Raw genomic sequence first — 27,742 nt, forward strand, 5'->3', positions numbered from 1 at the left:
ATAATGGTGAAAGCCGTGTATGGGGTTTCCTTCTCAATACGGAAACATTTCGCATTCTTATGAAAATCGACACGTTTCCTATCTGGATATCGCCTCTCAGGATCTCTCTTGCTCAACTTCCCAACATGCTTTTTGTAGCAAATTAATTCCTTTGTACCCTTCAAGGCAATAGACGCCTTAATGTCTTCTCTTTCTTCCCCTCGGCTCTGGAAGTCCTTTCTGGTGGTGCCACGTGTCCGTGCATTAAACGTGTATTGCCTATGCGTCTTAACTAGCCGACCTTCTTCTACTTGAGGTCTCAACATAGCAGCCAGTGACGTCTCAGGATGGTCTGGTCTTGGTTCAAATTTGAATTTGGCCTCTAGCAACAGTTGAATTTCTTTTTCCTGACCGTACGAGGGAACTTTTCTTTCCTTTTCGTGGAAAGATTTTTCTTCCAGCTGCAGTTCACCGGAATAGACCTTCGTTGCCTTGAATGCTTTCTTTTCCCATAGTGTCGTTAACATCCGAGGAATGATCTTCATTAATGCCATTGTCCTCAGGCACAACCTTAACATCCACTAAATAGCTTTTACCTTCTATCTTCAAGCTAATAAATGGTGGCAAATTTTTCCAGTCTGTGGTGAGGACTTTTACAAATGCAAAGGCCAAGCAGTAATCATGATCCCCAGATAATTTAACTTGAAGGACCTGACCAAAGTATTTTCCCATAGCTTTGAGCAATGGAGATGTCCATGCATCTAAAGAAATATCATAAAATCTAATCCAAATAGTCTTCGCTCCTGTATTGAAAGCAACCTGGGTTCCATGTTTGAAGGGAAAAGACATGACCCCCAAAAGCATCCCCTCCATAGTGTAGGACCTGATATGCTTGGGCTTCCGAGTCGAAGCAGAATAAGACCTCTTCTGGGATGATCATAAAAGGTTTCGGGAGATCTGGAATCTCCCAAGATTTTTTGGCCCATTCCCAGACCACATTAAGGTTCCATGAGCTGCCTTTTATACATCCCACTAGACATCTCTTTAGGACTGTCTTACGCTCTACTACCTCAGCAGAGGGGATATGAATTTCCGTGAACATGCAATAGATTCCATCACTTTGGGATCCCTCCTCCCTGCCAGGATAAATTTTTACTCATATTACACTTCCGGCAACAATGGCGTTGACCGAAGTTGTAATACCCACAGTCATAACAACGCCAAACTCGATCTGTTCGCAGTGGGGGACTGGTCCTTCTATTTCCTTCATACCAACTCTCAGTTGCTCTCCAGTTGCCTAATGGATTGGTTCGTCTAGATCAACCCTTTCGTACCTATGATTTCGCTACGGCGAGGTTTGGGGCGATGTCTTTATAGTTTTTCCTTTTCCAATAAGTATAAGACTTTTTCTACAGCAATCCTTCTGCAATTTCTGCGCTTGAAGGGCATCTAGAACTGAGTATCCGCGTCAATAAGGTCTAGATATACATCCTTCAGGCCCTCTAATCCATACCCACAACTACAATAGCCCCTTCCGCTAGAGTTTCTCAAGTAGATCACACCCGGAAATTCCCCCCGGCGGTGACCAAAAAAGTCCCGCACCGTCATTTTGTGGAACTCTCCCCTAGTTCTCCCTACTAATCATGATTCTCTCCTTCTCATTACAGTACAAGTTTGATGCCTGTGTATCCTGCTTCGAGAGGGTGAGAGTAAATCCATAAAAAATATTCACTATGGCAAGCTCTACTTCTTGACAAACACACGACGGTATTGATTATGCTGTCAAATATCCTAAGTGAATATGCATGGAAATGAACTGGTGCCCCGATACATAGTTGATTGTGATTTTTTGCAGCTGTTGGGTCGCCCCTGGAAAAGTCCCAATTCCATTACATCTCCTCCTTTTGGCCCTAACTTTTCAAGTCCTTTCACTTTTGCATTACGTATGTGCAAATGATCCTTGGAGTGATCATTTGGTAAGAAAGAGATAGCATGACACGGTTATTGGTGACAAACTGCAATCATGTCCTTTCACTTTTGCACTATCATGATCAAACTGCAAGAACAGTAGTTTTCATCTCCTTCACCAACAAGTGGATAAAGAAATACAATATTGTCAAGATGCCACACGATGGTAAGTTGGTAACCATCATGTTATATATAGACTAGTATAGACCTTTCATGTCATGCTCGCATTACAATCATGGGCCACGACACTACTAACGAGTAGATTGGCAATAGCATGCTTTGCCCAAAAATAAAAGAAATAAAATCCATTTGGTTTCTCTTAAAGGTGCCTTTTTTTATCATATATTCTAATTACTAGTTGGAAAACAATGGGTAGATATATAATTTTTCTAAGAGCATGGGGCCAGGAATATAATGCAAGTTGATGTCACATAGGTTTGAATGCTCTAAAGCACCGATTAAAAACTCTCCAAGTCAATCATTGACTCGCCCGAGTAGACTGGGTTTTAGCTTTCCCGAGCTGTCATCTGCATCCCAATTTTGCCCCACCAGTCAATCAAAAACTCCCTTGACTCCCTAAAGTTAGTGAAAAGTTGACCACATCAATTATGGACTCACCCAAGTCGATTCCTTTTTACCTTGGCTGCTCCAAATCTGATTTTTTAAACACTGCTTTAAAATCCTATGACTCACTTTTGGCGACTCAGATTTTCAATCTGATGTTGATGACATGAAATCTTCCTCGGGTTTCGTGTTTACTTTAGCAAATGGGGCGGTGAGTTGGAGGAGCTGCAAGCAAGATACCACAGCGGATTCCACAACTGAAGCGGAGTACATTGCTGCATGTGATGCGGCAAAGGAAGCAGTATGGCTGCGGAAGTTCTTGGGTGAACTCGGAGTTGTTTCCTCAGTTGAGAGGCCCATCATGTTGTATTGTGATAACAACGGGGCCATAGCACAAGCAAAGGAACCCCGATCTCACCAGAAGTCAAAGCACGTCCTTCGGAAGTATCACGTGAGATCATCAGTAGAGGAGATGTAGCCATTGAGAAGATAGCTTCAGCGGATAACATGGCGGATCCCTTGACCAAGGCCCTCACACAAAGAGTGTTTGAGAAGCACCTAGAGGGTATGGGTCTAAGATACATGCACAACTGGTTTTGAGTGCAAGTGGGAGATTGTTAGAATGTATGCCCTAAAAGCCAGTGTTTGATGCATTGAGTCATAATTATTAATAATATCATCATTTCATGACATCCATGGGTACTTATATTGGAATGTGTGTGACGGGCTCATTAACACACATTTGTCCTTAGGTAGCATCGTAGGAGGTGTCATGCTCATGGATTCACAGATCCTATGGAGCGGGGAGATATGGCACTCCGTTTTCTTTGCAGACCTAAAAGGATCCTGGTTGGGGTTGAGGCTGGACACCTCCTCCTGTACACAACCAGCATCAGATCTTGCCTCCATACACGAATTGGGGTGACTTATCTCGGTCACTGGGGTAGGGGACCCTAAGCAAGGTAGAATGGGTGCTTTGAATGGTTCGTGCACTGAATAGGATCTTTTCTAGAATAGCTTGTGGACAGAAAAATTGGATAAAGCTATTCTACTCAAACAGGACCCTTATATGTCCTTCGACCTGAGGAGTCATATTGATCTGTGGGCCCACTCTGTGATTTTGGTCTATCTCAAAGTAGTTCCTAGTTAGGGATTTCTTACGGATAGTGCTGGGTCATAGGGTGACCCTCGAGGTCAATAGGGATACCCAACAAGGAATCCTCTACCTCTTTAATTATAGGAAAGTCATTTACAGTTTCAGTCTTAGTTTATGCCTCTGAAAATACCTGGCCAGGTGATTTGATAAATAGTTTGTCAAAATGTTTTCAAATTATATAAGATATATTTTCGGAAGAATTTACAAATGCATTTGTGGGCCCGAGCTACTAGACTGAAAGGTATACCATTGGGTGGGCCCAGGGGGTACTAAGTGTCCACCCCCCGTAGTGCCCAACCCAGTAAATGAAGAGTGGAGGTAGGACATACGTATATGATACGATTATGGGTATTAGATGATCTGACGGTCATCTTCAGGGTAATGTCCTGGTGGGGGCCACTTACCTAATTGCGACCGTGGTTGCTACATGGCATAGTCGCAGTGGGGCCCATCATGGGTTCCGCAGGATAGGCCGTCGGATCCCTGCGTCGATCCCACTCATTACTTGCTTGTCCCATAAGGATCGTTGGATGATCCGGGATCTGGATTTTATCTTTTGAACGGACGGATATGATCACCTATATGAGATATAGGGAGGAGGAGCACCAAATCATATGGTGCGCACACCCACACAAGTGCAACTTGTTAAAATAAGTGGAAATGTTTTATATGGTGACCAACACAATACCTTTGTTTCCACCATTGTTAAAATAAGTGGAAATGTATGGTGACCGACACAACACCTTTGTTTCCACCCTTGTTACAATAAGTGGAAATGTTTTATATAGTGACCATGAGTTTTTTATGTTATCCATGGATATTTTATGTTAAGGGAGAATTCATATATGGTGTGTAGGAACAGCATTATCACCACAACATAAAATATTCATGTTAGGTGACCGACACAGCATTACCACCATTGAAATAGGTGGAAGTGTTCACTTCTATAGAAAAGAGCAATAGATTAGCAAGCAAGTATGACTGCTGAAAATTGTTTTAGAAGAATTGGAGAAGAGTTCTCTAGCCCTCCTTAAGTCCGATCAATAACCGAGAATCCGCCAATTCAACTTCCGGAGTCCGCACCTTTGAGAAGGGTGAGCCGACCAAGCGAGGAGTAAATCTTGCAGAGATTGTCGGTTGGGCAATCACAACACCTTTGTAAAGTATTCTTGTACTTCTGAATTTTTATTCCTAACCAATAGCATCTAGTAACTAGGTCCGTGGGATTGCGGAAATCAGGCCGAAATTTTTGTTTTACTAGTTTCAAGGCTTCCGCTGCGCCTCTTCGACCGGCTCTCGCATTACAGTGGTATCAGAGCCCTTAGTTACTTAGATGGGATGTTCCAGCAACCAAAGATAGATCATGTTTACCGGTGAGCCCGGAGCCCATTCCCGGCTATCCGAGGTTGCGGAACATCAAGACAATGCATGTTTTAGAAACATTGGCTCAAAGTAGATCTTTGATTCTTGCACGATGGAATTTTGGTGATCAGATGGAATCATGGAATTTTATATATTGTTAGAAATCCAATGATCCCAATAATGCCAAAATCCATCAGCCGGGTCAAAGTTTATGGTAGAAACAAGATCAGCCCATAAACGGAATAAGTGCAGACTTGTGCACTGTCCGATTCTTGAGGTTTTCTTATTTCTCCAACCACTGATGGATCCTAAAAGCAATCTAAAATGTTTTTTAATAATTCTGATTATTAAATACTAAATATGATTGCATGATCAAATTTTTATTGTTGATGGTGGAACATGCATGAGATGCATGTTGTTGTTTATAAGTTCTGTTATGGTTTGTGCATGGTGAAAAGTTGGGCATAAAAGGACATGGACCTCAGCCAATGTATGAGATACATGGCATTTTTTTTATTTATTTAACTGTAATAAGTCCTTAGGCGGTTATGAAAATAACCGGTTTCCCAAGGATCATATATTGATGTATTGAATTCTTTAGGCTAGAATTTGAGGTTTAAGATTCATGATTTGATGTACTGGACGCGGGATGCGAGCCGGTAGGCAATCGATGGTTGGGACTATCTTCTAGCGAGAGACGCACCGCGATGGGATCGTTGATGCTACAACCGGAGATGGTGCAGCCACATATAAAAAAAATTTATTTTTATTTTGGCTTCATATTATGGAACTTGTTGTGTGATTAGATCACACGAGTCCTATGGAAATCCGCCCTAAGGTCGGGTGGATTTTCCCAATTCGATTGGAGGATGCCCATGATCACCACTCGGTTTGACATCTTGGACAATGGGGCTGCTGTTTTTATCATGGTTAGTGGGAGTGCCCTCCTAATCCAAGATGCTGAACCGAGAAGCACTTTATTTATGTTGTATGTTGTGTATTGCTGAGATGGATGTATGGTTTGGTTTATCTCTCGAAAATACCCTCAAATTTAATATTAAGTTGTAGAATGGGATTCATTAAAAAGGAATGTTCTCATGGCCTTCCGCAGCCATCATTTAGTTGGCTAGTTAAAAGGATGTGCGGTCATATGCCAAAGCAGAACCCGCACCTTTTGTTTAGCTAGTGCAACCATCTGATTCTCATTGAGATATGGAAAATGTAGGGAATGTAATGGTCATATGCCAAAGCAGAAGCCAATTATAATTCCTTGCATGTTTCCTAGGCAGTGGGTTTGACTTAAACGAGCAAAGGATGTTGATGCCCAAAGGATAAATACATCGCAATGCTCGTAGGCCGTATTATATTGGAGATCGTATGTAACAGGATGGATTAGAGGAATCCGCTCATTCAGGGCAAGTATGGTCTAGAATAAAGTCGAGGGCCAATGTTGCATGGATGGGCTTCCAATGCCCATTGGAGAAAAAGTGTTTTTCTCTTGATCCTTGGGGTAGAGGGTCCCTTGGATGTAATGTTCAATGGGTAGTACCATCGAGTTTAAAAACCCAAAACTGATGGATATATGTCATGATAATGAACTAATGTGGAAACTTGCTAATTTTTGCCTCATTCCTTTGCATGTAGATTTAAGAAATGGCCTCTTTCAACCCCTTAGCTAGAATCCTTGAGGATAATAAATTGTCCGGTCCTAATTATGTGGACTGGAAGAGAAATCTCACGATAGTACTGAGAGCAGCCAAGGTGTATTATGTTCTGACCACGGTGGCACCAAAAGTGCCAGATGACAATGCCACTAACGAGGAAAAAGGAAAATATAACAAGTGGCTTGAGGATGATGATATGGCCAAATGTTATATCTTGGCTTCGATGACCAACGTGCTACAACATCAGCACCAAGGGTTGCCGACGGCTACGGATATGATGGCCAACATCAAGGAGATGTTTGGGGAGCAGAATCGCACTGCTAGGTTCATCACAATGAAGAGCTTAGTGTCCACCGAGATGGTGGAGGGCACACCCGTCAGGGAACACATGCTCAAGATGATGGGCTTCCTAAATGAGCTTGATGTGTTGGGTGCCTTCTTTGATGCCGAGTCCCAAATAGACATAATTCTGGCATCCCTTCCTCAACCCTTTGATACGTTTGTGTTGAATTACAACATGAACAAGTTGGAGGTTACGTTGTCAGAATTACTGAACATGCTTCAGTCGGCAGAGGATCTCCTTAAAAGGAACCGGAAATCAGCCTTCGTTGTCGAGGGAAATGTTCCCAAGGCGCCCAAGCCAAAAGGCAAGGGTAATAAGAGGAAAGGCATGGGTTCCAAGAAACATACTCCTAAAGTGGTCAAGAACAAGGGTGGCTTTAAGAAGAAAAAGTCACAAGGCAACGATGGATGCTTCCACTGCGGTAAGACAGGGCACTGGAAGCGAAACTGCAGGTCATACCTGGAGAGCCTGAAGAAGGGCAAACCTTCAGAAGGTAAGTTTGAAAGTTTCGTTGCTGAAACCAATATGATTGGTCCTGTTTTCTCGTGGTGTGTGGATACTGGTGCGACCTCACACATCTGCAATGTGTTACAGGGATTCAGGGAAACTAGAAGACTGACTGATGGCGAGCTGTACCTACAAGTCGGAACGGATGCAACAGTTGCAGTCCAGGCTGTAGGAGATTTTAAGTTATCATTCTCTAGTGGTAGTAGTTTACTTCTTAATGACTGTCTTTATGTACCTTCGATCAGGAGAAACTTGATTTCTGTTTCTAAGTTGATTTCAGATGGATACTCTGTGTTTTTTAATAAAAATGTTTTAATAAAGAATGGAAATTCCTTGATAACTGAAGGTACAATAATTGATGGTCTATATATACTAAATGCCTTAGAGAATGTTAACTTCACTGAGAGTATAACGGTTGCAAATACCAAAACTCTAAAAAGGGTTAGGGACACTGCTAATCCGACCTATCTTTGGCATCTTCGACTAGGTCACATTAACCTAGAGCGGATCACTAAGTTGGTTAAGGATGGCCCATTGGATTCAATCCAAGTGGAGCCCTTCCCAACTTGTGAACCGTGTCTGCAAGGTAAAATGACCAAGGTTCCCTTTAAGAGCAAGAGTGGAAGAACTAGAGATTTATTGGAGTTGATTCACACTGACGTGTGTGGACCCTTTTCTCATGAGACGAGAGGTGGTTTTATCTATTTCGTGACATTTACGGATGACCATTCTAGGTATGGATACCTATACCTAATGCGACGTAAGTCTGAGACCCTTGAAAAGTTCAAGGAGTTCAAGAATGAAGTAGAGAACCAATTGGGTAAAACCATTAAGGCTCTTCGCTCTGATAGGGGCGGAGAATACCTCTCTACCGAGTTTAGGGACTACCTGCGAGAAAGTGGAATAATCTCTCAGTGGACTCCACCTGCAACACCACAGCATAACGGTGTTGCAGAAAGGAGGAATCGAACCTTGTTAGATATGGTTCGGAGTATGATGAGCTTCGCCAGCACACCATTGTTTCTTTGGGGCTATGCCTTAGAAACAGCGCTCTATGTCCTCAACCGAGTTCCTTCAAAGTCAGTGCCGACCACTCCGTATGAGATATGGGCGGGTAGGAAACCCTCATTGAATCATATAAAGATATGGGGATGTCCTGCCCATGTGAAAAAGATAGGCACTGATAAGTTGGCAACTAGGACCTATAGGTGTGTATTTATTGGGTATCCCAAAGAGACGAAGGGTTATTTATTTTATAACCCAGGCGAACAAACTTGTTTTGTAAGCCGGAATGCCGTATTCCTCGAGAAAGAGTTCCTCCTAAATACAGGAAAGAGGGATAGGATTGCCTTGGAAGAGCAATCTGATAATCCAATAGAAATAACACATGAGGACACTGAGCAGGAACCCACATTACCTATTCCGACACTCCGACGTAGTACGAGGGAGATCAGGCTACCTAGTAGATTTGTCCATCTTGGAGAAGTTTACAGTATGGTCTCTGATAGAGTCGAGATAGATCCCCATAACTACCAAGAAGCGATGTCAGACATCGATGCGCAAAATTGGCTAGATGCAATGAAATCTGAAATGGACTCGATGTATTCCAATAGGGTCTGGACTCTAGTAGATCCACTGGAGGGTGTAAAGCCCATTGGATGCAAATGGATCTATAAGAGGAAGAAGGGCCCGGATGGAAAGGTGGAGACCTTCAAAGCACGACTAGTGGCAAAGGGCTATAGTCAAAAGGCTGGCATTGACTATGAGGAAACCTTCTCACCAGTGGCCATGCTAAAGTCCATTCGGATATTGTTAGCAATAGCAGCATATTATGATTATGAGATCTGGCAGATGGGCGTCAAAACCGCTTTTCTGAATGGAAACATTCAGGAAGACATTTACATGATCCAGCCCGAGGGTTTTGAGGCTGTCGGAGATGGTAATCGAAAAGTGTGCAAGCTGCAGAAATCCATTTATGGATTGAAGCAGGCGTCCCGTAGTTGGAACCTCCGTTTTGATGAGGCAGTCAAAGAGTTTGGCTTTTCTCAAAACATGGACGAGGCTTGTGTATACAAGAAGGTCAGTGGGAGTGCAGTTACTTTCTTAGTACTATACGTTGATGATATACTACTCATTGGAAATGATGTAGGGATGCTTTCGAGCACAAAGATATGGTTGTCCAACCACTTTGCCATGAAAGACTTGGGAGAAGCGTCCTATATACTTGGCCTTAAAGTGTTTAGGGACAGGAAGGATAGGTTGCTTGGACTTTCACAGGAAAGCTATATCGATAAGATATTAGCTCGGTTCAGCATGATGGACTCTAAGCAGGGGTTAATACCTTTTCGGCATGGAGTCAAGCTTTCCAAGAAGATGTCTCCCAAGACATCTGACGAAAAGCAGAAAATGAGCATCACTCCCTATGCATCAGCTGTGGGTAGTTTGATGTATGCCATGCTATGCACTAGGCCAGATATTTGTTACTCCGTGAGTGTGGTTAGCAAATACCAGGCCGACCCAGGTCTAGAGCACTGGACGGCAGTGAAACATATTCTTAAGTACCTCAAGAGGACAAAGCATTCTTGTTTAGTCTATGGTGGGAATGATTTGATCGTTTCAGGATATACCGACTCAGATTTTCAATCTGATGTTGATGACATGAAATCTTCCTCGGGTTTCGTGTTTACTTTAGCAAATGGGGCGGTGAGTTGGAGGAGCTGCAAGCAAGATACCACAGCGGATTCCACAACTGAAGCGGAGTACATTGCTGCGTGTGATGCGGCAAAGGAAGCAGTATGGCTGCGGAAGTTCTTGGGTGAACTCGGAGTTGTTTCCTCAGTTGAGAGGCCCATCATGTTGTATTGTGATAACAACGGGGCCATAGCACAAGCAAAGGAACCCCGATCTCACCAGAAGTCAAAGCACGTCCTTCGGAAGTATCACGTGATACGTGAGATCATCAGTAGAGGAGATGTAGCCATTGAGAAGATAGCTTCAGCGGATAACATGGCGGATCCCTTGACCAAGGCCCTCACACAAAGAGTGTTTGAGAAGCACCTAGAGGGTATGGGTCTAAGATACATGCACAACTGGTTTTGAGTGCAAGTGAGAGATTGTTAGAATGTATGCCCTAAAAGCCAGTGTTTGATTCATTGAGTCATAATTATTAATAATATCATCATTTCATGACATCCTTGGGTACTTATATTGGAATGTGTGTGACGGGCTCATTAACACACATTTGTCCTTAGGTAGCATCGTAGGAGGTGTCATGCTCATGGATTCACAGATCCTATGGAGCGGGGAGATATGGCACTCTGTTTTCTTTGCAGACCTAAAAGGTTCCTGGTTGGGGTTGAGGCTGGACACCTCCTCCTGTACACAACCAGCATCAGATCTTGCCTCCATACACGAATTGGGGTGACTTATCTCGGTCACTGGGGTAGGGGACCCTAAGCAAGGTAGAATGGGTCCTTTGAATGGTTCGTGCACTGAATATGATCTTTTCTAGAATAGCTTGTGGACAGAAAAATTGGATAAAGCTATTCTACTCAAACAGGACCCTTATATGTCCTTCGACCTGAGGAGTCATATTGATCTGTGGGTCCACTCTGTGATTTTGGTCTATCTCAAAGTAGTTCCTAGTTAGGGATTTCTTACGGATAGTGCTGGGTCATAGGGTGACCCTCGAGGTCAATTGGGATACCCAACAAGGAATCCTCTACCTCTTTAATTAGAGGAAAGTCATTTACAGTTTCAGTCTTAGTTCCTCTGATTAAAGAGGTAGACTGAAACTGTAAATGACTTTCCTCTAATTAAAGAGGTAGAGGATTCCTTGTTGGGTATCCCAATTGACCTCGAGGGTCACCCTATGACCCAGCACTATCCGTAAGAAATCCCTAACTAGGAACTACTTTGAGATAGACCAAAATCACAGAGTGGACCCACAGATCAATATGACTCCTCAGGTCGAAGGACATATAAGGGTCCTGTTTGAGTAGAATAGCTTTATCCAATTTTTCTGTCCACAAGCTATTCTAGAAAAGATCATATTCAGTGCACGAACCATTCAAAGGACCCATTCTACCTTGCTTAGGGTCCCCTACCCCAGTGACCGAGATAAGTCACCCCAATTCGTGTATGGAGGCAAGATCTGATGCTGGTTGTGTACAGGAGGAGGTGTCCAGCCTCAACCCCAACCAGGAACCTTTTAGGTCTGCAAAGAAAACAGAGTGCCATATCTCCCCGCTCCATAGGATCTGTGAATCCATGAGCATGACACCTCCTACGATGCTACCTAAGGACAAATGTGTGTTAATGAGCCCGTCACACACATTCCAATATAAGTACCCAAGGATGTCATGAAATGATGATATTATTAATAATTATGACTCAATGAATCAAACACTGGCTTTTAGGGCATACATTCTAACAATCTCTCACTTGCACTCAAAACCAGTTGTGCATGTATCTTAGACCCATACCCTCTAGGTGCTTCTCAAACACTCTTTGTGTGAGGGCCTTGGTCAAGGGATCCGCCATGTTATCCGCTGAAGCTATCTTCTCAATGGCTACATCTCCTCTACTGATGATCTCACGTATCACGTGATACTTCCGAAGGACGTGCTTTGACTTCTGGTGAGATCGGGGTTCCTTTGCTTGTGCTATGGCCCCGTTGTTATCACAATACAACATGATGGGCCTCTCAACTGAGGAAACAACTCCGAGTTCACCCAAGAACTTCCGCAGCCATACTGCTTCCTTTGCCGCATCACACGCAGCAATGTACTCCGCTTCAGTTGTGGAATCCGCTGTGGTATCTTGCTTGCAGCTCCTCCAACTCACCGCCCCATTTGCTAAAGTAAACACGAAACCCGAGGAAGATTTCATGTCATCAACATCAGATTGAAAATCTGAGTCGGTATATCCTGAAACGATCAAATCATTCCCACCATAGACTAAACAAGAATGCTTTGTCCTCTTGAGGTACTTAAGAATATGTTTCACTGCCGTCCAGTGCTCTAGACCTGGGTCGGCCTGGTATTTGCTAACCACACTCACGGAGTAACAAATATCTGGCCTAGTGCATAGCATGGCATACATCAAACTACCCACAGCTGATGCATAGGGAGTGATGCTCATTTTCTGCTTTTCGTCAGATGTCTTGGGAGACATCTTCTTGGAAAGCTTGACTCCATGCCGAAAAGGTATTAACCCCTGCTTAGAGTCCATCATGCTGAACCGAGCTAATATCTTATCGATATAGCTTTCCTGTGAAAGTCCAAGCAACCTATCCTTCCTGTCCCTAAACACTTTAAGGCCAAGTATATAGGACGCTTCTCCCAAGTCTTTCATGGCAAAGTGGTTGGACAACCATATCTTTGTGCTCGAAAGCATCCCTACATCATTTCCAATGAGTAGTATATCATCAACGTATAGTACTAAGAAAGTAACTGCACTCCCACTGACCTTCTTGTATACACAAGCCTCGTCCATGTTTTGAGAAAAGCCAAACTCTTTGACTGCCTCATCAAAACGGAGGTTCCAACTACGGGACGCCTGCTTCAATCCATAAATGGATTTCTGCAGCTTGCACACTTTTCGATTACCATCTCCGACAGCCTCAAAACCCTCGGGCTGGATCATGTAAATGTCTTCCTGAATGTTTCCATTCAGAAAAGCGGTTTTGACGCCCATCTGCCAGATCTCATAATCATAATATGCTGCTATTGCTAACAATATCCGAATGGACTTTAGCATGGCCACTGGTGAGAAGGTTTCCTCATAGTCAATGCCAGCCTTTTGACTATAGCCCTTTGCCACTAGTCGTGCTTTGAAGGTCTCCACCTTTCCATCCGGGCCCTTCTTCCTCTTATAGATCCATTTGCATCCAATGGGCTTTACACCCTCCAGTGGATCTACTAGAGTCCAGACCCTATTGGAATACATCGAGTCCATTTCAGATTTCATTGCATCTAGCCAATTTTGCGCATCGATGTCTGACATCGCTTCTTGGTAGTTATGGGGATCTATCTCGACTCTATCAGAGACCATACTGTAAACTTCTCCAAGATGGACAAATCTACTAGGTAGCCTGATCTCCCTCGTACTACGTCGGAGTGTCGGAATAGGTAATGTGGGTTCCTGCTCAGTGTCCTCATGTGTTATTTCTATTGGATTATCAGATTGCTCTTCCAAGGCAATCCTATCCCTCTTTCCTGTATTTAGGAGGAACTCTTTCTCGAGGAATACGGCATTCCGGCTTACAAAACAAGTTTGTTCGCCTGGGTTATAAAATAAATAACCCTTCGTCTCTTTGGGATACCCAATAAATACACACCTATAGGTCCTAGTTGCCAACTTATCAGTGCCTATCTTTTTCACATGGGCAGGACATCCCCATATCTTTATATGATTCAATGAGGGTTTCCTACCCGCCCATATCTCATATGGAGTGGTCGGCACTGACTTTGAAGGAACTCGGTTGAGGACATAGAGCGTTGTTTCTAAGGCATAGCCCCAAAGAAACAATGGTGTGCTGGCGAAGCTCATCATACTCCGAACCATATCTAACAAGGTTCGATTCCTCCTTTCTGCAACACCGTTATGCTGTGGTGTTGCAGGTGGAGTCCACTGAGAGATTATTCCACTTTCTCGCAGGTAGTCCCTAAACTCGGTAGAGAGGTATTCTCCGCCCCTATCAGAGCGAAGAGCCTTAATGGTTTTACCCAATTGGTTCTCTACTTCATTCTTGAACTCCTTGAACTTTTCAAGGGTCTCAGACTTACGTCGCATTAGGTATAGGTATCCATACCTAGAATGGTCATCCGTAAATGTCACGAAATAGATAAAACCACCTCTCGTCTCATGAGAAAAGGGTCCACACACGTCAGTGTGAATCAACTCCAATAAATCTCTAGTTCTTCCACTCTTGCTCTTAAAGGGAACCTTGGTCATTTTACCTTGCAGACACGGTTCACAAGTTGGGAAGGGCTCCACTTGGATTGAATCCAATGGGCCATCCTTAACCAACTTAGTGATCCGCTCTAGGTTAATGTGACCTAGTCGAAGATGCCAAAGATAGGTCGGATTAGCAGTGTCCCTAACCCTTTTTAGAGTTTTGGTATTTGCAACCGTTATACTCTCAGTGAAGTTAACATTCTCTAAGGCATTTAGTATATATAGACCATCAATTATTGTACCTTCAGTTATCAAGGAATTTCCATTCTTTATTAAAACATTTTTATTAAAAAACACAGAGTATCCATCTGAAATCAACTTAGAAACAGAAATCAAGTTTCTCCTGATCGAAGGTACATAAAGACAGTCATTAAGAAGTAAACTACTACCACTAGAGAATGATAACTTAAAATCTCCTACAGCCTGGACTGCAACTGTTGCATCCGTTCCGACTTGTAGGTACAGCTCGCCATCAGTCAGTCTTCTAGTTTCCCTGAATCCCTGCAACACATTGCAGATGTGTGAGGTCGCACCAGTATCCACACACCACGAGAAAACAGGACCAATCATATTGGTTTCAGCAACGAAACTTTCAAACTTACCTTCTGAAGGTTTGCCCTTCTTCAGGCTCTCCAGGTATGACCTGCAGTTTCGCTTCCAGTGCCCTGTCTTACCGCAGTGGAAGCATCCATCGTTGCCTTGTGACTTTTTCTTCTTAAAGCCACCCTTGTTCTTGACCACTTTAGGAGTATGTTTCTTGGAACCCATGCCTTTCCTCTTATTACCCTTGCCTTTTGGCTTGGGCGCCTTGGGAACATTTCCCTCGACAACGAAGGCTGATTTCCGGTTCCTTTTAAGGAGATCCTCTGCCGACTGAAGCATGTTCAGTAATTCTGACAACGTAACCTCCAACTTGTTCATGTTGTAATTCAACACAAACGTATCAAAGGGTTGAGGAAGGGATGCCAGAATTATGTCTATTTGGGACTCGGCATCAAAGAAGGCACCCAACACATCAAGCTCATTTAGGAAGCCCATCATCTTGAGCATGTGTTCCCTGACGGGTGTGCCCTCCACCATCTCGGTGGACACTAAGCTCTTCATTGTGATGAACCTAGCAGTGCGATTCTGCTCCCCAAACATCTCCTTGATGTTGGCCATCATATCCGTAGCCGTCGGCAACCCTTGGTGCTGATGTTGTAGCACGTTGGTCATCGAAGCCAAGATATAACATTTGGCCATATCATCATCCTCAAGCCACTTGTTATATTTTCCTTTTTCCTCGTTAGTGGCATTGTCATCTGGCACTTTTGGTGCCACCGTGGTCAGAACATAATACACCTTGGCTGCTCTCAGTACTATCGTGAGATTTCTCTTCCAGTCCACATAATTAGGACCGGACAATTTATTATCCTCAAGGATTCTAGCTAAGGGGTTGAAAGAGGCCATTTCTTAAATCTACATGCAAAGGAATGAGGCAAAAATTAGCAAGTTTCCACATTAGTTCATTATCATGACATATATCCATCAGTTTTGGGTTTTTAAACTCGATGGTACTACCCATTGAACATTACATCCAAGGGACCCTCTACCCCAAGGATCAAGAGAAAAACACTTTTTCTCCAATGGGCATTGGAAGCCCATCCATGCAACATTGGCCCTCGACTTTATTCTAGACCATACTTGCCCTGAATGAGCGGATTCCTCTAATCCATCCTGTTACATACGATCTCCAATATAATACGGCCTACGAGCATTGCGATGTATTTATCCTTTGGGCATCAACATCCTTTGCTCGTTTAAGTCAAACCCACTGCCTAGGAAACATGCAAGGAATTATAATTGGCTTCTGCTTTGGCATATGACCATTACATTCCCTACATTTTCCATATCTCAATGAGAATCAGATGGTTGCACTAGCTAAACAAAAGGTGCGGGTTCTGCTTTGGCATATGACCGCACATCCTTTTAACTAGCCAACTAAATGATGGCTGCGGAAGGCCATGAGAACATTCCTTTTTAATGAATCCCATTCTACAACTTAATATTAAATTTGAGGGTATTTTCGAGAGATAAACCAAACCATACATCCATCTCAGCAATACACAACATACAACATAAATAAAGTGCTTCTCGGTTCAGCATCTTGGATTAGGAGGGCACTCCCACTAACCATGATAAAAACAGCAGCCCCATTGTCCAAGATGTCAAACCGAGTGGTGATCATGGGCATCCTCCAATCGAATTGGGAAAATCCACCCGACCTTAGGGCGGATTTCCATAGGACTCGTGTGATCTAATCACACAACAAGTTCCATAATATGAAGCCAAAATAAAAATAAATTTTTTTTATATGTGGCTGCACCATCTCCGGTTGTAGCATCAACGATCCCATCGCGGTGCGTCTCTCGCTAGAAGATAGTCCCAACCATCGATTGCCTACCGGCTCGCATCCCGCGTCCAGTACATCAAATCATGAATCTTAAACCTCAAATTCTAGCCTAAAGAATTCAATACATCAATATATGATCCTTGGGAAACCGGTTATTTTCATAACCGCCTAAGGACTTATTACAGTTAAATAAATAAAAAAAATGCCATGTATCTCATACATTGGCTGAGGTCCATGTCCTTTTATGCCCAACTTTTCACCATGCACAAACCATAACAGAACTTATAAACAACAACATGCATCTCATGCATGTTCCACCATCAACAATAAAAATTTGATCATGCAATCATATTTAGTATTTAATAATCAGAATTATTAAAAAACATTTTAGATTGCTTTTAGGATCCATCAGTGGTTGGAGAAATAAGAAAACCTCAAGAATCGGACAGTGCACAAGTCTGCACTTATTCCGTTTATGGGCTGATCTTGTTTCTACCATAAACTTTGACCCGGCTGATGGATTTTGGCATTATTGGGATCATTGGATTTCTAACAATATATAAAATTCCATGATTCCATCTGATCACCAAAATTCCATCGTGCAAGAATCAAAGATCTACTTTGAGCCAATGTTTCTAAAACATGCATTGTCTTGATGTTCCGCAACCTCGGATAGCCGGGAATGGGCTCCGGGCTCACCGGTAAACATGATCTATCTTTGGTTGCTGGAACATCCCATCTAAGTAACTAAGGGCTCTGATACCACTGTAATGCGAGAGCCGGTCGAAGAGGCGCAGCGGAAGCCTTGAAACTAGTAAAACAAAAATTTCGGCCTGATTTCCGCAATCCCACGGACCTAGTTACTAGATGCTATTGGTTAGGAATAAAAATTCAGAAGTACAAGAATACTTTACAAAGGTGTTGTGATTGCCCAACCGACAATCTCTGCAAGATTTACTCCTCGCTTGGTCGGCTCACCCTTCTCAAAGGTGCGGACTCCGGAAGTTGAATTGGCGGATTCTCGGTTATTGATCGGACTTAAGGAGGGCTAGAGAACTCTTCTCCAATTCTTCTAAAACAATTTTCAGCAGTCATACTTGCTTGCTAATCTATTGCTCTTTTCTATAGAAGTGAACACTTCCACCTATTTCAATGGTGGTAATGCTGTGTCGGTCACCTAACATGAATATTTTATGTTGTGGTGATAATGCTGTTCCTACACACCATATATGAATTCTCCCTTAACATAAAATATCCATGGATAACATAAAAAACTCATGGTCACTATATAAAACATTTCCACTTATTGTAACAAGGGTGGAAACAAAGGTGTTGTGTCGGTCACCATACATTTCCACTTATTTTAACAATGGTGGAAACAAAGGTATTGTGTTGGTCACCATATAAAACATTTCCACTTATTTTAACAAGTTGCACTTGTGTGGGTGTGCGCACCATATGATTTGGTGCTCCTCCTCCCTATATCTCATATAGGTGATCATATCCGTCCGTTCAAAAGATAAAATCCAGATCCCGGATCATCCAACGATCCTTATGGGACAAGCAAGTAATGAGTGGGATCGACGCAGGGATCCGACGGCCTATCCTGCGGAACCCATGATGGGCCCCACTGCGACTATGCCATGTAGCAACCACGGTCGCAATTAGGTAAGTGGCCCCCACCAGGACATTACCCTGAAGATGACCGTCAGATCATCTAATACCCATAATCGTATCATATACGTATGTCCTACCTCCACTCTTCATTTACTGGGTTGGGCACTACGGGGGGTGGACACTTAGTACCCCCTGGGCCCACCCAATGGTATACCTTTCAGTCTAGTAGCTCGGGCCCACAAATGCATTTGTAAATTCTTCCGAAAATATATCTTATATAATTTGAAAACATTTTGACAAACTATTTATCAAATCACCTGGCCAGGTATTTTCAGAGGCATAAACTAAGACTGAAACTGTAAATGACTTTCCTCTAATTAAAGAGGTAGAGGATTCCTTGTTGGGTATCCCTATTGACCTCGAGGGTCACCCTATGACCCAGCACTATCCGTAAGAAATCCCTAACTAGGAACTACTTTGAGATAGACCAAAATCACAGAGTGGGCCCACAGATCAATATGACTCCTCAGGTCGAAGGACATATAAGGGTCCTGTTTGAGTAGAATAGCTTTATCCAATTTTTCTGTCCACAAGCTATTCTAGAAAAGATCCTATTCAGTGCACGAACCATTCAAAGCACCCATTCTACCTTGCTTAGGGTCCCCTACCCCAGTGACCGAGATAAGTCACCCCAATTCGTGTATGGAGGCAAGATCTGATGCTGGTTGTGTACAGGAGGAGGTGTCCAGCCTCAACCCCAACCAGGATCCTTTTAGGTCTGCAAAGAAAACGGAGTGCCATATCTCCCCGCTCCATAGGATCTGTGAATCCATGAGCATGACACCTCCTACGATGCTACCTAAGGACAAATGTGTGTTAATGAGCCCGTCACACACATTCCAATATAAGTACCCATGGATGTCATGAAATGATGATATTATTAATAATTATGACTCAATGCATCAAACACTGGCTTTTAGGGCATACATTCTAACATCCTTTACCTATAATCAGGAGTTACTTCATTACAGAAAACACTCATAGATCCTTAAACACAGTACGCTAAAATTAAGGTTGAAGATGTATGCCTCTTCCAAGATGTATGCTTAAGGCTTGACATAAATGCAAGATAAGCCAGCTTGCTTCCTGTATTATGTGCTTGACTTGAGTCATGTAATGACATGCCTCACCTTGAGGTGCACATTCCCAATTTTTTTTACATGTTTGGCCATAAAGAACTTGCTTAATTGCATCAAAGCAATGCAAGCCTAATTCAAAGCTAAAATTTGGGGCAGAGGGGTAGGAATAATGTGATCCCTTAACTCTAATGCTTTGTTTGGTTGCTTGGGGTGGCTCGGAGAGTAGTGGAATAGGAAGTCAAAGTGAAGAGACAATCATTTTGATTTGCCTAGAATTACCTCGGAAAATCGTGTAACAGTGTTTGGTTGTGCGGCATATACTCGGAGAGTAGGAGAAAAAGTAGGAGTGTCATTACCAATATAGGGAGAGAGGAGAGAGAGAAAGAGAGAGAGCATCATTCCCTAGAAAGAGACAAGCCATTATTACATGAGAGACATCCATGGGAATCAAAGGGAGTCCAATGGATTTTGGCAACCAAACGTGGAATGGCATGCCCAAATCCAAACCAAATTCCGACAGCTGCCGAGCTTTTATGCAACCAAACAAAGCATAAAAGAAAGGCTTTTCACAAGACTTTTTCTTTTTATATTATCCTAATATACAAAATAAGTTGTGCTCATATGTTTACAAGCATTATACTTCAAACATTATTAACAGTGTAACATCCACATGCGAAAATTGTTCCCAGATGCATTAGTAGAAACGCTCAAACAGAAGGAAGAAAGAAACCAATAAAGCTTACAATTTAAGCAAATTAACATTACCTCATGCTCCTTCAGCTTCTTGTCTAGCTCCAAAAAACTCTCCTCAGAATCATACTGACCTGAATGGTAGAAGCATCTTGCCAGAAACTGATCCATCTTGTCACTACAGTTCTCCCTGAAAAGTCGGCACAGCCCACAGATAGCAGTAAGAGAAAGAATACAAGTTCCATAACCCCCAAAAACCCCAAACGAAATCAACACTAAATTCATAACCAGAAAAGTAATAGGAAAGAATATTATTAAATTATCAATCCCATAATCAAATATATGAATATGAAACATGAACTTTAGAGCAAGATGTAACTTGAAAGAAGCAATTACCTTTTGTCGATTCTGCATGTAAGGGTTTTGCTAATCATGTTTCTTAATTCAGCATCTGTCATCTTACTCCGAGCATAACCAAAAATTGTAAAATGCTGCAACCCACAATTTATTATATCTCTTGCATTCAAAATTCATCATAAAATAGATACATACCATTTAAGCCAAACCAAAAAAGTAAATTGGATGAAATGGGGAAAAAGTGGTATTGAAACTTGGCTGAACCAGACCTTAGGGAGGCAATCTTCATAGTAAAGTGCGAACAGGGCCGGAAATATCTTCTTCTTGGCAAGGTCCCCCGACGCTCCAACCACAGTAATGCTAATGGTGGACTCCTTTTCATTAGAATTAAAACCAGCCACATCATTACTTTCCTCCAATGACGGAATTGGCAACAACCCATCCTTCAATTTCTTCGAAGGAGTTTCCTTTGCAGGCACAACAACCGCACCTATAGCAAAGTTCCCATTTAGATTTTGGGAAAAAAAGAAGAAGGAAGAATCAATCTTACAGAAAGGAATATTCTCAAGATGATACACGCTGATACAAGAAAATGAAAGGAAATTAAAATTCAGAATATTGAAATTATAAATAAACTGAATGCGTATGAGGCCTGAAAAACAACAATTGAGCAGCTCAAAAAAGAGACAGAACAGAAATAGAAAAATTAATAATAAAAAATCTAAAGGAAAAATAAAGTGAACCCAGAAAAGAAAAGAACGAAATATAGTGCTGGTATTTTCTTTATTTTCTGTATTTGTGATTATTTTGGTGTTTCTGTTTGTTGTGATAACTCCTCCCTTTTCTTTGTATTCCTCTTATCCTCTCGATAACATTTCTGTTATGGCTCAAAAATAAAACAAATTGACAATTTAGTAAAGGCTAATAGAGAAAAATAATCCATATGCCAAATGAAAAAGAACAACTTGAGAAGCTGAAAGGGAAAAACTAACACAAATTGAAAAATCATATAGAACACAGACGCAAATTAAACAGATAATAGGACAACCCATATAAAAACTAACAAAAATTGAAAAATCATAGAGAACACACAGAGCAAATTAAACAGATAATAACACAACCCATATAAAAAAAAACTAACAAAAATTGAAAAATCATATAGAACACACAAAGCAAATTAAACAGATAATAAGACGACCCATAGAAAAAAACTAACACAAACTGAAACATCATATAGAACACACAAAGCAAATTAAATAGATAATAAGACAACCCATGTACAAAAACTAACACAAATTAAAAATCATACAGAACGCAAATAAAATTAAGCAGATAATAAGACAACCCATATAAAAACTAACACAAATTGAAAAATCATATAGAACACAGAAAATTAAGCAGATAATAAGACAACCCATATAAAAACTAACAGAAATTGCAAAATAAAGCAGCTAAAAATTTGAAAAAATTAGTAAACCAATCAAGGGAAAAAAAAAAGCAAAAAAAGAGGGAAATCTATGTAACCCAAAACAAGAAGAAGAGGAAAAACTAACCATCTTGCATGCAAATGACATCTAGATGTGGATTTTTGGGGGATTTGAAGGAGACCCTCGTGAGAAATCTTTTGGGAGAGAGACTGTGAGAGAAAATAATTGAACAAGGCTGTATACGTTGGTGCTTCGATAGAGAAGAAGATGAAAAAAGGGTAAAGTGGGAAGAAGAAGAAGAAGGGCAATTTGGGGAAGAAAAGGCCATCTTTCTTAGGTGTATAGTATTAACAGTAGAGGGTTTCAGGTCTAATACAGAAGAAAGATTTGAAGAAAGTGAGAGAACATTGGAATCATCGTGAGGGTCCCTTGAAATCCCCGAAAGGCTATTTATTCTCTGTTTTGAGAGAGAGGAGACAAGAGAGAGGGTTTTTATACGGCTAGTGTTTGAACGACGTTTAGTACTTTAGTAGAGACAGTGGGTAATGCTAACATGCGCTTTGGGGGGGGAGCCGGGAGGGAGTGTGTGACCGAAACCGAAATCCCCAAAACGTAACAAATTTTGGTCAAAATTTCGGTTGAAATTTTGATAAAACATATCTTTTTTAGGGAGACGATATTTTCACGCCACACACACACCCCCCCCCCCCCCCCCCCCCCCCTAACGTTTTTTTGACGTCAAATCATGTTATAAGGCCAGCGCATGCATAATTTTGGGTGGGGGGTTGAAACTATCATCGCCTTTTTTTTTATTTCTTTACGTAATTTCATTAGAATTTACCGAAATTTCGGCCAAAATTTCGGGGGGAAAATCCGACATTTCAATGGCTTCTATAGAATTTTGACCTAAATTTTGGGATTTTGGCTGAAATTTCGGTTTCGGTGAAGACCGAAATTTAACACCTTGGTTTTAATAATATAGAACCCTCCACTCTTTCATTTTACATTTCTTTAGGGCTATTGATGTTGGCACTACCATGTTTTGATAAATTTACTAAATCATCTTGTCTTTTATTATTTAAACAACTATTTTTTGAAAAGGTTTATTTAAACAACTATTATAAGTTATTTCAGTTCCCAAAAATGTGTAAGGAGCTAATTATAAAAGAAAAGACAAGCTGGATTTGTGCAATTATTAAAACATGGTAGTGTGAATACTCAGTGGCCTTCGGTAATGGTCCCTAGCAAATCCCATTATATACTGAGGGAAACTATCACAAGCCACTTGGTCAGTTGGTTTAACACCCTTAACCTTTAAAAATTCATTATTTGTAAATGATATTTGCACACACCTTAATTTAAATAATAATCATCCATTATTTATTTTACAGCTCCCTTTTTTTAATAATAACCCTCCACTCTTTGTTTTACATTGCTTTAATTATATATTGAGGGAAACTAATACAAGGCACTTGAGCTAACTCCCTTAAAAAATTCTTTTTTTATTTGTAAATGATATTTGCACTTCTTTATTTTAACAATAACCCTCCATTCTTTATTTTACACCTCTTTAAATATATAAATAGTAAAAAGGGGCTACGAGAGAGCAGGTACGGTGGGCCCTTGAGAGATATGATACTTAACATAGATTTTATTTATGACTTTATTAAGAGTACGAGGGTCAGTTGGCCCACCGTCTACACTATCTTACAAAATCGATTTTATTGAGGGGGTACTTGGAGGATTTTTGCTAGGTCCCAAGTTGGGAATGAGAATCACATGAAACCTCAAGCAAAACCAAGGTTTTAAATTTTGGCTTTGGTCGTCACGGAAATAGAAATGTTATAGTTTGGGTTGAAAATTTCAGTAGATATGTTATAAAATTACGGAAACATATGAAATCATATGCAAATGATAAAATTTTAAGATGAAACTTTCAAGAAATGCTAGAATATATAAACACAAAAGCAGACTCGAAAACCATCATATATACAAGACAACCATTCATTCCAGTTTAATAACATTGGATACGTAGTGATGTCAATACATACCGCATACCGGTAGTGATGTCAATACATACCGCATACCGCATATAATTTATATGAATATGTGGGATTTGCTAGGCACCATCGCAAAAGCCATTTCACGTAACATCTGTTGCATGAGAGAGCAGCCACCTCATGACTAATGACAAAATCTGTTGAAAAGTGAGCCTATGTGCCTGCTCTCTCATGCAACAGACGCTCGGTGAAATGCCTTATATATAATAGTCCCTAGCTAATCACTAAATATGTATATATAAACACATGAGATTTGCTGGTGACCTTAGAAAGGCATTTCGTGGCTAGCTGTTGCATGTAAGAGCAGCCACACAGGCTCACTTTTCAGTAGATTTTGTCTTATTCATTTAATTCATCTAAGGTGGCTGCTCTCACAGGCAGCAACCAGCCGTGAAATGCCAATGGTCCCTAGCAAATCCCTAAATGCATGTTAGACCAACCAATATGGGAGATGCTACTTCCACTCCCCCTTCCTAGCATTTCAACGTTTTTTAACTTCATTTTTAGAAAAGGAGGAAGAAATCAATCATTTAATTTAACGAAAAGACAAACAAAAGTAGGGTGTAAATATTAGAAAATGAGGTAAAATATTATTTTCTAACCAATATATGGACAGCCATTACAAAGAGAAACTGTTGTAGGAAAGTACAGACACAAGGGCCAATTGTTCAATGGTCCAGACCACTTAGGCCTTGTTTGTTGTGGATTCTGAGAATCTATCTTGACTCGAAAACCAATTCTAGGCAAACAAGAGCATTTGCTTCTCAGTTGTCTAATCGAATCTCCAAATTTGATTCTACCATATCACAGCAAAAATTAGGGGTGCAACTCGGGTCGATTTTTTGGAATTCGGGTTGAGCTTTTACCTTAAAATCGGTGGGGCTGATTTCAATTCATTTTTGGCAAATGCTCAACCCGACCCGACCCAAGTTGCACTCCTAGCAAAAATACACATTGCTGGGATTTAAAATTGATTTGAATTCAAAATCAATTTTGCACTTCAAACCAAATGCTCAACTTTGCCAAGAATTAGTTCTGGCCGGACTCAAAATCCAAAACAAATAGGGCCTTATCATGCTGTCCTGATTATGGATGGCCTCAGAAAAATATCCATTATCAAACTATTTAGTCATATTATTTGTGGGGCCTTCTTGATGAATGTGGGTCACCGGTCGCCGGTCATTGGTCGTCGCATTTTTATTATCTAACCATCCATTAAAAGGTCTCGAATTATTGGAGGCTTAATTAAAACCATTTATTAGTAGAGGACTTTTCAACTATGGCTCATCCATATCAAGGCCTAACAAATAAATGGATTGAATCATGTAACAAGGAAATATGGACTTAGCTTGGCAATTTTGCAGAAAGCCATTTCGCAGCTCACTTTTGCATGAGGGAAAAGCCGCCTCATATGAATTAAATGAATAAAACAAAGTCTTCTATGATTTGACTGTTCTCTCATGCAAAAGTGAGCCGCGAAATGGCTTTTTGCAAAATTGCCTAGCAAATCCCAGTGAATAAATGTGCATGCATCATATAACAACTCAAGAAGAAACACTATAAGAAATACTTGGCACTATGAAAAAAGGATTAACCTAGAGCAAATTATCCTTCACAAGAAAGACATTTGGTCAATTTGTTCAATGGCCCATATTTCTCTCTCCTCTCCGTCTCTCTCATATATGCACACATTGACACAAGAAAAATATAATCTTGCCAGAGTAGGATTAACTACATATTAATTAGTGTGGCATGATCTAGACCATTGGATGCATTTGGATGCCCTTATATTTTATCTTTTACGCGTAAGATTGAATCTAGTCTGTTATCTCAATGTTGTGAGAGTTACGTCTAAGAGGGACGAAGAACTCCACATGGTGGTCCTCATTGTGGGTTTGATTTCAGTGCCGTGATGATAGTGAGAAGCCTTGATAATCTTACATGGGCTATTTGTTGATTTAATTCACAATGGCTTGTAAATAGGATATTAGAGAATGAAATCAAATCAAGATCAAATATTATGAGATTAGAAGATTTGATTTGATTAGGCTATATTGGTTGGTTGGGTTAGATTAGGCAAGTGAATTAGATTATGATAGTGTCTTTCCATAATTATCTTATTCTCTTGCTATGTTTATCATTTGAGTGTTCTATAAAAACACTCCTTGTGCTTAGTGTAAATCATCCAAGATTAATATAATTTTCTATTATTTTACATAGCATGCTTAAAATGTATTTTTCCATGCTAGAATGGCAGCTTAACAACCACGGAAAATTAAGATTTTTATAATATGCTTTAGAAGTGTAAGAAGAAAATTAAATATAATAATATATAGATAATAACACGCGCAACTCTCGAGGATGCAATCTGAGTGACATCCCACCAAAAATGTTGGTGAAAAATGGGCTAGTTCATTTATCGAAAAAAATGGGAAAAACAAACATAAAAAAAAATTATAAAAATGATTAAAAAATTATACAATGCAACTTATTTATATCATATAGATTATGGTTATGAATGGTCTGATCATTGATTTCGACTATTGATCTGATGCGCCCACATTGGATCATCCACATGGAAGCCCATTAGATGGACGGTTCGGATCCATGATGAAACCCTTTATGTGTCTAGGCAGGGGCGGAGCTACATGTAGCATAAGGGGGCAGTTGCCCCTGTTGAGTTGGGCCAAATCGTTAATAGGCCCAACTCAATTGGGCCCAGCCCCCTTTAAAATTTGAAGGCCTGCCCCCCTTATGTATAAGCCTACATAAGCTTGCCCCCTTATGCATAAATCCTGGCTCCGCTACTCTGTTTAGGGAACATATCCGCATTCTTATTTACAATATGGGTTTCTTCCACAGCACATTCTCCCCTGATTAAACCGGTCGAAATGTGATAATGAGAATTGTCGGAATCGATTCCGAGTTGCTTCCCATTTTTTTAACATAGAAATGATGGAAATTCGAGAAATGGGCTTTGCGGGTCGGGGTTGGTGAACTGGGCATCTACCTGATTTATTTTTTATTTTTTTCTTCACTCACCAATCTAAGTACTATGTTCAGCTTAAATTTGTAAGAAATCTGGAAAAATAACTTATAATTTAAAAGAAAAGGAGAAAGAATTTACGGGAACATATCTGCCCTCCCTTCTTTCAATAATGTAATTTATTCTTGACACACTTTTTCTAGTTAGCTTTTAAAGGCTGTTGTGATTCCCGCTAATAAAAGGATGGTTAATAAAGTATAGAGTGTCATTATCAAAATAGAGGGGTGTGAATAATATTTCCCAAAGTTTAAGTACGTGGTTTCCAGCATGTGCCACAGTGGTGTCACTACGTATGACATTCATATTCTTAGCTGCGCAATTTGGGGGCTCACATTTTCTGCAGAGAACGGTCATCTCGTACCAAATTTTGTCCTATTCATTTAGTTAATCTCCTGCGTAGCAGGTCTGAAGTCCCTATTAATGTAGCGATACCCAATCATAAGAATTTGACTCTTATCATCAGTTCATCACTAGGGAGTCCGACCAGGTAAGCATTTTTCTTATCTTTCTA

General features: G+C 41.0%; 1 protein-coding gene across 1 annotated transcript in view; it reads right to left on the reverse strand.

Moving 5' to 3' along the window:
* The window catches only part of LOC143889883 (glucose-6-phosphate 1-dehydrogenase, chloroplastic-like), a 34,099-nt gene extending 11,484 nt beyond the window's left edge, over nucleotides 1-22,615 (reverse strand). Inside the window, exons 1-4 of the mRNA XM_077394274.1 lie at nucleotides 22,252-22,615; nucleotides 20,968-21,188; nucleotides 20,738-20,832; nucleotides 20,417-20,531 (exon numbers count right to left, since the gene is read on the reverse strand). Of these exons, the coding sequence (XP_077250389.1) occupies nucleotides 20,417-20,531; nucleotides 20,738-20,832; nucleotides 20,968-21,188; nucleotides 22,252-22,453 (633 nt within the window). The 5' untranslated portion in view covers nucleotides 22,454-22,615. The remainder of the gene's footprint in view (nucleotides 1-20,416; nucleotides 20,532-20,737; nucleotides 20,833-20,967; nucleotides 21,189-22,251) is intronic.
* Nucleotides 22,616-27,742: the final 5,127 nt, after the last annotated feature.

Source organism: Tasmannia lanceolata, unplaced genomic scaffold (assembly GCF_043159265.1).
Source record: "Tasmannia lanceolata isolate RefF3 unplaced genomic scaffold, GAP_Taslan_0.1 ptg000013l, whole genome shotgun sequence".
Taxonomy (NCBI): Eukaryota; Viridiplantae; Streptophyta; class Magnoliopsida; order Canellales; family Winteraceae; genus Tasmannia; species Tasmannia lanceolata.